The sequence below is a fragment of the Ammospiza caudacuta genome, chromosome 5 (assembly GCF_027887145.1).
Source record: "Ammospiza caudacuta isolate bAmmCau1 chromosome 5, bAmmCau1.pri, whole genome shotgun sequence".
NCBI lineage: Eukaryota > Metazoa > Chordata > Aves > Passeriformes > Passerellidae > Ammospiza > Ammospiza caudacuta.
In genome coordinates, this window is record NC_080597.1 from 45,957,214 (window position 1) to 45,970,200 (window position 12,987).

Below are 12,987 nucleotides of genomic sequence, written 5' to 3' on the forward strand. Positions count from 1 at the left end.
ACAAGTCCATGTTTAACAAAAATGTACATTCAGAAGGTACAGTTTACATGTAAACATAAATAAATGCAAGAGGAAAAGAGTATTTTGCCTTTATTTTCCTCAGTAGACATCAACAGTTCCCAAGAACTAATCAATACTACTACTGATCACAGCACTGGCATATACATAGAAAAACAGAACTGCATGAAGAAAATTTGAGCATATTCTTACCAGCAAGCTGTAAAACTGTTTAATCAAAACAGAAACTACTCGCAGCAAACGCATACAGATGGGAAAGTATGGTTTTTCCACTGGTGCTGGGGAAGATGAGGTGGTAGAACCTTGCCTGAATTTGATATTTGGGGAGAAGAGCTTTATAACAAGAGGGCATACCCTCTCTTTAAGAAGAAAACTGAATTCCTGATGCTGAAAAAGAAAATAGAAAAAGTTATATGCAGATATTCCTTAATTGCTACCAGCAGCTCTGATTATGTATCTTATTTACATTTGTAGTTATGATCAAGCAGTCTGAAATCATGCAAATCTTGGCACAAATTACAATCAGGAAAAGAAAAGGCAGAACTGCAGACACCATTGTAAAGCTACCAAAACCCATGAAATTACAATGGTCAGGTTCATGCCATGCACCCTTCTTGTATTTTGCAGGTTGAAATAGGCTGCTAATATATCACTTACAAATAGATAAATTTCTTTAATCTACCTATTTTCAGCTAGTAAAACACATTACTGCAGGATCATGGTACATTTATATGCAGTAGATAGATGCAATTCACAGTCTTGATTCTTACTTTACAAGTGGGGTGAGGTTAATGTTTTTGTGGAAATAATTCCACAAATTTAGTTACAGAGCTGTCATAAATCAGGGAAGATAAGAAAATGCATTTTCAGAGGAGATACAAACAGCAAAACCTAAAGTGAAACAGAGTAAAACAAGCAGCACTACAAAATGAATAAACATAAATAAAGTGTTTGGAATAGAAAAACATTCATAAAGCACAGGGAATTTTTCCATTAAACCCACCCATATGTAAAAGCTACAAAGTCCTTCAAGAAAACAATATTCTTGTTAAATTAAAGAGGATTTAACGAAGTGCAGATTTTACTACCTATGTGAGTAAAAGTCTTCCTGTTTTCTGTCCAAGAACTACTTACTTGCAAAAACACTTGTGGAAAGTCATTGAGGACCGACTCCAGAAGTTCAAGGCCAAATGTCCGCGTCATTTCTGTCATACCCACGAGCCAGTAGGGAGCATCAGCATTAACTAACTGACACAGATCCTTAGAAAGAAACACAGCAACATTAACATTCTCTGTACAGTCCTGTACCAAGAAAGTTTCCTGAGTTCATAATGAAATCTACATGCTCTCCTCTTCTGCAGGTAATTTTCTGATTTCAACATAATTTTTCTTTAAATACTTTTTTAACATAAATTATAAAGCATAGAAAAGACATTTCAAACTTTGCTGGTATCCTTGCAGCATGTGTGTTCATTCCTACCCTCAAAAATATCCCAAGACCAGTGATTTTGCTAAGTCAAGAAGATTTTTATTGCTGTGATGAATGCAACTACTCCTTTTCATTACACACTTGCCTTCAATGTCCAATACCAATCACAAGAAACAGGACTGAACTACAGTTGCAGCATTTTGCTCTGTATTGGGTCTGGCTGAGAGGGAGTTAATTTTCTCCACAGCAGCCCCTACAGTGCTGAGCTTTGCATTGGTAGCTAGAAAGGTGCTGCTAACACACCACTGCTTTGGCTACATCTGAATAGCAATGGCACAGCCTCAGTGCTGCCTCTCAAGGTTTCCCCCCGCAACCACTAAGGGGCTGAGCAAGATCCTGTGAGAAGACAAAAAATGTCACCCGAAATTAACCAAAGTGATATTTCATACCTCAGTTATAGAACCTAAGAAATGGGAGAAGAAGGGAGGCATTCATTACAATGTTTGCCTTTGGGAGCAACCATCATGTACTCTGAAGCTCTGCTTCCCAGGAAGTGGCTGAACATTGCTTGCTGATGCACTTTGCTCACACACATGCAAACTTTTGCTTTTGCTTTAGTAAACTACCTTATCTCAACCTATGAATTGTTTTCCATCTTATTTTCTCTGCCCATCCAGCTGGGACAGGGAGTGGTAGAGTAGCTTGGTGGGCATTTGAGAGTCCAGCCAGGATAAACCCACCACAGGCTCAGAGAAACAAGAATCTTGAATTTAAGGCAGACATGTATGCTTAGCTATTACTTAAGATTTATAGTAGAACATTTTCCAAGACCACCTAGAATCATTTTTCCATCATTCCCCTGTTACAGAGCATATCATCACCAATTAGAATAAATAGCATAAGAAAGCCCAAGGCTCTGGTTAAGGACATTGTCAATATGCAAATTTGCAAAAACAGCAAATTCTTGAAATTTTTTAAAGATATGTCAAAGTACCCAATCTTAACTGCAAATACATAAATATATGCTTCCCAACTACCTGAAAAAGCATATATGCATCCTTAGCACATGGCTTCAGTGTACTGACAGATCTTCTATTACTATTCCCTTGAACTGCAGCTGGCTGGTCGACAGCATCTGTGCAAAAAAACCAAACAAACAAAACAAAACAAAGTTTTGTGAACAAAGGAGCTGTTAAAAACCAACTATGCATTAAGTGTTCCTACAGGAATATCCTATAAGAATGGCCAGGCAATTCTTCTCCAACTTATCATGTCTATAGAAACAAACATTAGATTGACTACCAAAGATCATCAATACCAAGCACTGCCTTCCAATGTTCTCTTCAAAACTACTACTGCCATATATTTCCCACTCAGTAATCTATGGTACCTACACCATAAATGATGTCCTCACCTCAAATCCCTTTACAGTACTAACCTGAAGATCAGTTCTCACAGCTTGAAAAAATATATTGCTGCACTGAATTGGACTGACAAATTGGTGAAAGATTTCATCTCCTTTAAATACAAGTAAGTGTATAAAAGACAGTTAAAATTAATGATGTCTGTGACTTTTTTATAGCATCTGTAGACATTTTATTACTTTGTTATCTGAAAGAGAAACATGTGATATGTGTCAAAAAAGCAGGTGAATAACAGCAAGTTGAGTAAGCAGCATGCCCACCTTTGTATCGCTCATCTTCAGCAACCACTCTCTCAAACACGACAGTCACCACCTGCCGCACTGTAGCTGCTGCAGTGTTATTTGTGATATTATCTTTTGTGAAGTGCAATCGAAAGCAAAGTACAATAGCCTGAAAGGGAAAAAAACAACAGAAAAAACATCATGTTACAACAATACATTTCATCTTTTAGCTAAAAGTCAAGGGTGATGGATTGAGGAAGGCTTTCTGCTCCAGTTTGTCAAAAGGTTGTCCAAAAAAAAAAAAGAAAAAACAATTAAATTTGAAGAACCGGAATACATTTTATGGATTACTCTAGCCAAAAAACTCTTTAGTAATCCTCCCCAAAGGCAATCAAAAAGTGGTATTTAACTGAACACATTACAATGTACCAATAAAATTGCTGTAATCATGCAGAGAATACACAGTAATCATCACACAGAACAACTTGTATGAATATTATGTCAAAAGAACATTAGGATTGTAAGGTTAATCACAGAAAGGTCAGTCAAATCCAAAGCTAAAATGTCATTCCTCCTCCCACACTGAATCACAACACTTTCATCATCTTGTTGCCTTGACTGCTATTATTCCTAAGATGTGCAGTCCAACGTGCCATTGTGCTGGCAATGACCTGAATACCTTTTCCCACTGGATTTTGTTATTACCTCCAACTCATAGCTTAATACTTACCTGTTTTATAATGAATTGAAAATTAAGATCTGCATATGTGGTGAAACCTGTGTTTCTTGTTCTTCTATCCATATACTGTGTTCTGGCACTTTCAAGAACCTCAACCCCACCCTGCCGTAGCACTACATGCTGTGAGCCATACAAGATTCAGAATTTTCTTTTGCCTCTTCTTCATGTCTATGATTTGTGGACTCCACTCTGATGGTATCACATTGGTTTAAAATCTTACAGCAACTTGACTGAAACATGAATGTTCAATAAATGTCCAGCTGTAACAAATTTTGTACAATGTAATCTAGAAGAGCAACTTACAAAGCAGTTTCACAAGTCACTGATGGTAAACAATGTTGCATCTTCAAAGAGAAGTATCTTATAATTTATAGTAAATGGACTGAGGCCTTATTTTTTGTCCTAGTTGAAACATAATATCCAAAACATTTCATATTTAAAACTATGACCCTAAGTTAGTAAAAAAAGAGCAATAACTGGACTGTTTTCAAGAGATTTAAGGCAGAGTGGAAAGCAGCTTCTTTTAACATTTTCTCTGTTACTGAGAGTGTACACTGTGCTATGTGCTCTGATTCCAATTCAAAACTACAACAAATTTAACACATGAGAAGGATAGGCATTAGCTCAGTGTTTTTATTTCAAATTTCAGTCAAGTCCAAAATGCATTATTGTGGAGGAATTACAAAACACGTGGAAAAGGAAGCTAAAAGAAATCCTGTTTTCAGAGTCTAGCCATAAAGACAATAGGGACACAATAGAATCAAGAAAGTCCCCTCCTTGTTCATTGTTTTCACATGCTTCATATGTGAAAATTCTCCACCTTTCCTCTTGGATATTTCAAATTCAATAGCTGATACCACAAATTCTTACCTTGGACAGTGCTTCATCATGCACAACTGTATTGGTTGTTAAAAGTACAAGAACTGTTTGGAGCAATTTAAGTTCTTCAAGGCTGTTCTCCATCAACTGCCAAAGCATATTGATAATGTTTCCGGCTGCAGCCTACAAAGAAATATTTTTTTGTCACGTATTACAATATTCATGTACTGGTATATTGTGTACATATGTAAGAATATCACTGTCATAAAGACATATCACAACTGAATGTGCCTGTTTGTCTATACCACAGCACTAAAATGAGAATTCATTATAAAGCAAATTTCATTGTCATAAGCTTCCCAAAGTCACTTTGAAGAAGTGACAACAGAAATGTCTTAATATGTAGTACAAATTAAAACCTGGACTTAATTTTTTACTTGGAAATATGGAAGACACAGTAAAAATATATTTTACCCTCAGAATCCACTAATGTAAAATTAGTGTAATTTTACATTACGCAAGCACAACTGAAGGTGTATTTTAACAGCATTATTTTCATCAGCTTCCTAACACACTATCATGACATTTACTGCTGCAGAAAATGTGCATCCATTTTACCTTATTGTTAAAAATAAAATGTAACAAAAGCACAATAATGTTATTGCACAGAGTATATTTGTGGATGCACAAGGTTCATTACATGTTCAGTTACCGCAGTAGAACAATGTGAACTAAATGAGCTGGTTTCAATTTTCATGGATTTCCTTCTAGAGGTTACTAATATTGCCTCACCTTTTTATTTAGTAATGTAAAAGCTTTTCTTTTAAATTACTGAACAATAGATATAAGTAGAATATTTTGTGGACTATGTTCATTATAATATAAAGAGCCTCCTAAAACAATTCATTCACCTTCCGTTTGAGGTCTATATTTTTCACTCTGAAATATTTCTGGCTTTGTATAAAGATCGATCTTACCTCTGAAACAACTTCATGAGACATGAGCCTCTGTATGGCTGCTAGACACAGCTGAGTGATCTTTGGTTCTTTTGTTCCACAGCCCATCAGAAAAGGCTGAACCACCTCTGAACTGTTCTCTTTCAATGCTTTCAAAGAGAAATATGAAATCAGTCAATGCTTAATACTTTGAAAAGTACAATGCAAAAGCTGTTAACCACACCTATTAATAAAAGCAATCTCTAGTTTCGGAAATTTGGGATTTACACATGGACCACAGGGAAAAGCCAAGTGAAGACAGACACTAGACTGACACAGCTCACTTCCACAATTACCCTGGCCAAGACTCAAATTCCAAGTACCTTCTCCCTTATACAGTCAAGTGACTTTCCAAATCTAAAACATCCATTTAAGACCCCATGCGGTTAGCAAGAAGGTGCAAGGTTCTGCCAACCCCAGAGCTTTCCCTGGCCTTGCCCCAGGAACCAGGCTCAGGCTGGTAGCACTGTCCTGCTCTGCTTCACCTCAGCACCTAATGCAGGAGCAACCCAGTCTGGCACAGAGCAACATCCCACAGCACAGGGCAGGAAGGGGAAGGGCAAACCATCACTGACAAAACAGGAAGAGAAAGACTAGACTGCATCCTGGGTACATTCACCTGGCTGTGAATTTGTCAAATGCTGTTTTAGTGATAAAGGGTAGCTTCTTAAAATGGACTTTTGCCAGGAGAAAACTAGTTCCCATAAACTTCTCTCTTTTCTTTTGGTTTGGTGTTTTGTTTTGTTTTATGTTAAGGAGAAAAAGCTTCACAATGAATACAACATTCTACACTGCATATAAAACAGGTCTTTTTTCCATAAAAGTAATTCAAGAAATCTGACATAATAAAATTTTAGAATATGAAAATACCAAAAATATGAAAGGAAAGCATGGCTCTGACTGATGAGTGGTTTTCCATCTGCAGGTATGTTTGCTGATTCATGCAAACTTCTAAGATTTTAGCCGCTCATCACCATTTCAGATACTAAAAATTTCCTCACAGTTGAAAGTTCAATGTCTGTTCTTACACTGAATGTCATACACTGTGTTTTAGTCTATGTGTAATAAAAGAAATGTATTCATGAAAAGTTTCACACGCTTTTCAGAGGACAGCAGTTACCACAAACAAAAAATACATTCTCACATAAAAATGCAAACATGATCTATACTACTAAGCATCACTACAACGAATTTGGAAAAAAAATGAAACAAATTAAAACTACAAAAAAATACTTCAGTGATATTCTCCAACTGAAACACTGACTCATAAGTTTCTACAAAAGGGATAGGCTATTATAAATTATGGATGCCAACTTTCTATAAGATAATAGTTCTGACAGGGTGATATCAACACACAGTCCAGTTTCATCAGCCTCTTCAGAGACAGTGCAGGCTCTATGTCCAGTTGACATTTCTGAACTATCACTAAATTCTAACCATCAAGCAGAACAAAGCAAGCAAAAAGATACCACAAAACATTTATCCTTAATATGAAACTTGAGATACAGTTCTGAATGGTTAAAATGGCATGAATTAATAGATAACAAGACAAAGAACTAATTTAGTCTTTTACAATACATTCTTCTGTAATCCATTAAAAGCAACAATCTCACAACACAATCCATATAAGTATTTTTAGTTAATGAATCTGAAAAATCAATGTTTTGTAGATCTCCTTTGGTACCTATCTGGTTTTATAGCAACCAGGCAGAGTTGTTCCCCATTCAGAGGATCTGGAGCTAAATGCTGATTACCCCTTCCAACTCAGAATATTCTGTGATCACATGTTTCTGTGGCTGTATTAGCTTCAGTCTTAAAATGCACAATAAATTTCTCATTGCCAGATCTGCCTTCATTTTGCTACCAATTTACAGCAGAATATATTAAAAAGAAATCTACCTTACTGAACCATAACAAATGAGAAGGTTTTGCGAAGTATAACTTACCTGTTCATTTCATCAGCAAGATTACAATTCTGATTTTTTAGAAGAACTCCTAAACCATAAGTTTTTGCACATCTCAAAGCCACATGGAAATAATTTCTCAAATTTATCTCCTGTGCTAAAAGGCTTTCTCCTCATCTGGAATTTTTCAAATTCTTATAAATAAATAATAAAGTATGTACACACTGACAAGAATGAAGACTTTGAAACAGCTCAACTTAACTTTTCAAAGAGAAAGAGAGAAGTTAGATCAATGACCTCAAAGTTCTGGCAGGTTAAACATATCCCACAAAAAATAACAAAGATTTTCAGATTTTAATAAAGATTTTAAGCCTGCATCTATTTTCCTAAAAATTATAATCCTACACAACGAAATGCTTCAAGAAAGCCCCAGATCAGCTTATTCAAAACAATCTGATACATTTGTTCTTATCTATGTTAGTGAAATGACAGTTTACATCAAGATATTAAAAAAATGATATCCTGATCAAAATATTTATTTGTATTACTAGAATGTCTTGTAGATGCTCCTAAATAATCTAGCAGTCAAAATGTATCCACTGATTCCACAATGACATTGTAGCATTTTGCAGCTTTATTATTACAAAGTGATATACATAATTTTTCTTCAGAAGACTTTAAATATTAGATAGACAATCTCTTGACACAACCTTATGTATAAGATTAGCTTTTAATTGATACCTCAAAAACCACCAAAGTTCATAAAGAATTGAGTCTGTTTAGTGACATTATGCTTTAACTGTGGAATATTAGGATAATGTTCAGGCAAAGTACATTTTCCCAGTACAAAACTGTGGAAAAGAGGAAGCAAAAGTTATTATCCTATTAGCAAAGATTAACTAATCAAAATAACTTTTAGGATCTGCTGGTTTCTCAAACCTCTTAACAACAAATCTGTGCAGGTTTTTTGAATGAAATAAATACTAAGTACATTCCAGTTTGAACTTTCCAAGAGTAAATAATTTTAAAAATTTTACCAACTAAGAGAAAGTGTTCCCTCAAAAAGATGAAAGCAAAGACTGCCCATCCATGACTAAATTTAAAGATCTTTCCTATCTCTTCCCTTTGCAAACTAAAAAACAGAGAACTTTGCAGGATTAGAAAATAGCTTTCTAAAATAAAAACTTCTTTAGCAGTAATATGTTGACAGCTTCCAAAATGGCTAAATACTGCCTTCCCTTTTTCATTTGTGTATTTTGATATAGCTGACATTACCTGGCAAACTTTTCCCACTTATGTCAGCATACATGACAGCAGTAAAAACAAAGAAAATAAATAAAAAAGAGGCATTAAAGTGAAATAATGAGGAGTGGGTCTGTTAATACAAATAATCCTAGAAAATGCCTCTTTACCTGATTGACATATCTCAAAAGTAGATATGGTTTTGTAGCTATTTCACTGGACTTGCCAAATAATCTAACATTTCAAGGATTTTGACTACATCTGGGGTAGACACTCAATTATTGATGCAGGGACATTCAAAACTGGCCAAGGGCTTTACCAGCAACTAACAAGAAGCCAACTTTATAAAGCTGAAGACAGTCAGGAGATATTGTTTAAGCACTTACAAATCTGCATCTCACAAGATACTTCCCATCTCTTAAGGCATTGGAACATCTTAAATTGAATTATCTTGTCTCAGATAAAGACGGATTTTTGCCAGCCAGTTACAAGTCCCAAAGGCTGGACTAATACACAGATGTGGATCATACTGCAGAACTCCACACAGAGCACTCAACCACAACAGCTAAAACACTGAGAATGTAGGGCCTGAGTATTTCATGGTACTTTTCTAAGTGAATGATTACTTTTGTAGAGCATCAACTGAAAATGGAGCCCTTCCTCAGCATCCTAATAGCACTAACAAGAAACAAGTAGTGTTAAAAAATTTCTACACTGGATTTTTTGCTAGGTGCCCAAAAGTAAAGCATCAACAATACAGCACACACTTGAAGACATGTAGCATTAATAGACATATCCAAGACATCTTTTTAACATTTTGATCTGTAACTCAGCTTTATTCTTCCTACTGCACAGCAAATAATTACCTGCCAAAATATCTGTGTTTCGTGCAGCTATTGTTTTCACTTTTATTATTCCTGATTCAGCAGCCTGGAAGAAAAGAAAACAAGTAGTTTAGATGCTATATCATACATCAATATCTGTAAAGAAATAAAAAATATTGTAGATAAATAAAAAGGTATAGTCTCAGATAAAGAAATGCATTTGCAGTGGTTTCTGCCAGCAGAGTTAATGCAGAAGTGAAATTTTTGTAGTTGCTGGAATTCCTTTCTAGAATTCCACAGGAAGGGTTATATTCAGAACTTTGAGAAATCATGATTCTCATTGTATTACTTTCCAGCCTTATGAATGAAAAAAAAATCACTAGTAAGCATAAACACTGTTACAGTCTCTAGACAGTTTCAAATTACAAGTATAAAAATGAAACCCATCTTCCCCCTGGATTTTGGCTCCCAAACGTCCTATACAAATGATCCCATGGCAATGCCGCAAAGGTGACTTTCTAACTACACTTTCTGCTCTTGCCAGCATGCCACACAGAGCACAGCACCAGCTCCTCTTTCCCTTTCCCCCAGGTATGACTTGGCAGAGCAGCAGCATCATCCTCTTGCTCTCCCACTCCTCCAGCAGGGCCAGGGCTGCCCAGCCCAGCCAGGGCATCACGCACGGCCCAAGGGAACAGCAACTCCCTCTCCAGAGCCCACAAACACTCCCCTGCAGAAATCACTCAAGCCGTGCTCTCTAACAGAAATCGAGCCAAACTGGAAACAACACTGAAGCTTTGCATTTCAAGACCTTGACTTCTGAAAGCTTTGTGTACAAAATAAAAAATACATATTATACATTGTGCTTTTCCAGTTTTTAAATTTCATTAATACACTATAAGACTCCGGAAAGAATTAAACAAATCAAAATAAATGCAACAGGTTTTCCCAAATGACTGGATGCAAATTGCTGGAAAATACTGTTCTGCAAATTTGAAAGCACATTTCCCACTTTTATTTTAGCTTTGTATTTCTGTGCACTTTCAACACTACACATTACTATTTTTCCTCTGATACTACTATTTAAAGATGTGTGCTGTCACCTCATAAAACAGATTAGAGAAGCAAAGAAACTGTCATCGGAAATATGAAAATGATAGTACATGAAGTTTTACCAAGTATTAATATTCCCTCTCCATCAAAACATTATTCCAACAAGGTTTCACAGAAAGTCAGGTTAAGGTGACTGTATAAATTCACAATTAAATATTTAAATTAAGAGTTGACACACATATTTCTCAAAATAGCTAAATGAGAAATGCAAAGCTGAGGGGTTTTCGTTTGGTTGTTTTTTTAAAAAATTTGATTTCCCAAAACAATATAGGAAGACTAAACACTGCCTGGAGTGTTCTGGAGATTTATTTAGATTTTTCTGAACACAGTTTTCTACTTTAAAAATGAAGTCAATAATATTCACAGTGCCTGATTAACAATACAACATGCTCAAATGAACACAAAGCAACATGAACATATATATTTTGCATAACTAAATTAAGGCATGTCAAATGCAGCTCTTATTTATTTTAATGATTTTAATGATATTAATTTAATGTGTTGAACTTCTTGTCATAACACTTTGTTTCTACTAATTAATATGAAGGATTTGTCACAGTCCAACTTAAATCATCTTTAAATGAAAACTAATCACAATTACTAATGGCAATTGATTTCTGTCTTGCCAGGAGTGACAAACTCATTCTGATTCCAAGAAATATTAAGTCTGCTCATAGTAGTGGCATTCACAAACACCATGCACTTCACACAAAAATTTTCGAACATAATGGCTCTCAGTTTTTTCCATGCTGGCTTTATATAAAATACTATATATTTAAAAAAAAAATAAGTAAAACAAAACAACTGCTGAATCTAAGCATTCTTCTCCATGAGATACAGAAATTTGTATGATCGTCTGCATGATGCTATGGTTTCTATTCCAAATCTCAGTTAAAAATATTTACAGTTAAAAACTAATTACACCACATGTACCCTACAAAATACTCTATTATATGTGTAAAAGAGACAACATATTAACACTATAAAAATATACCTCAGTTGATCACAAATAGCCAATAGAAAACATGATAACTACAAACAGTTCTAGTCTGTATACATTAATGTAAAAGTGTGCTGGGATTGCATCAGTTTAAGTGGCAAATTAAAAGATATATTCATAGCTTTTTAAGTTTACAAATTTACATCAATTACTGTAGCAGTTTGCAGGACACTGTCACATGAGAACAGGATCTTATAAAGCACTAATCAAGGAGAGAACATTATATTGTGTGTATTTATGGATACAAATATGATAATTTACTTTCACATAAATATAAGACACAATGTTTTTAAATCAATACCAATTTTAGCTGTAACATTACCAGCTTCCCTTAGCACCACAACTCATAGCAGCCTAACAAGCAAGTCAGTTCTCTCTTTATTTTGAACAGAAGAAAATATACATGGAATTCCTGAAACTTAACAAAGCTTAAATGTATTTAAAACCTTCAGCCAATTAGATTTCCAATTCTGCTGCTTTAATAATTGTGAAATGAATGATATAAAATGTCTGAAACACACACATGCCATTATTGAGTTTTGTTTCATGTTTCTCCTGAAGCAACTGCAGCATCCAGTCTGGGAAGGTGAAATATTGAAGAAGAAGAGAAACTGACTCTCAGGGATAGAACATATTCAAGTCAGTCTCTTCCAGCACTTTGATCTGGCTTTAATCAAACAGTCAATAACCCCCAGTAAAATTCAAGAAGACCCTCTACACTCAAACACTTGCCTCATCATCTTTCTGCTTCCATGGAAATTACCAAGTATTTGCTAATTACATGGAAATCGCCCTTCACAGAAATCAAAGTAAGGCAAAGAGACAACCTATGTACAAAAAAAAAAAAAAATTAAAAAGATCAGGAGAGTGCAGTTTCAAGCAGACTGAAAAGGAGTCTGTGCATAACATCTATGTTCTGGCCTCAAAGTTCCTCTCTGAATGTGCAATCTGAAAACAACATTCACAGCTGCCTTACAGACAGAGGTTCTCTGCATGTGAGAGACCACAATGTGGAGATGCATAGAGACTTCCGAACACAGCTTCAGAAGCTTCTCAGATCCAAAACTCTTACTCTCCTAACAGCCTTCTCAGTCTTCAGTTGAAACAGGGAAAACTTTCAGCCTTCCTGTCACAGGTATGCTGTGAGCATCTTCCCAATTTTTGGAAACTTTTACTTTGTTTAGGATCTAAAGCACTTATTGGGTAAGAGAGGCAGATAATATCCACTCAGGCAATCAGTAAGGAAAGATTTAACACAT

General features: G+C 35.4%; 1 protein-coding gene across 2 annotated transcripts in view; it reads right to left on the reverse strand.

The window, feature by feature from the left end:
• The window catches only part of MON2 (MON2 homolog, regulator of endosome-to-Golgi trafficking), a 67,311-nt gene that overhangs the window by 44,435 nt on the left and 9,889 nt on the right, over positions 1-12,987 (reverse strand). For both annotated transcript variants that reach the window (XM_058806032.1, XM_058806030.1), the window contains exons 2-8: positions 9,658-9,721; positions 5,628-5,755; positions 4,702-4,833; positions 3,132-3,261; positions 2,485-2,582; positions 1,153-1,278; positions 211-405 (exon numbers count right to left, since the gene is read on the reverse strand). In XM_058806032.1, the coding sequence (XP_058662015.1) occupies positions 211-405; positions 1,153-1,278; positions 2,485-2,582; positions 3,132-3,261; positions 4,702-4,833; positions 5,628-5,755; positions 9,658-9,721 (873 nt within the window). The remainder of the gene's footprint in view (positions 1-210; positions 406-1,152; positions 1,279-2,484; positions 2,583-3,131; positions 3,262-4,701; positions 4,834-5,627; positions 5,756-9,657; positions 9,722-12,987) is intronic.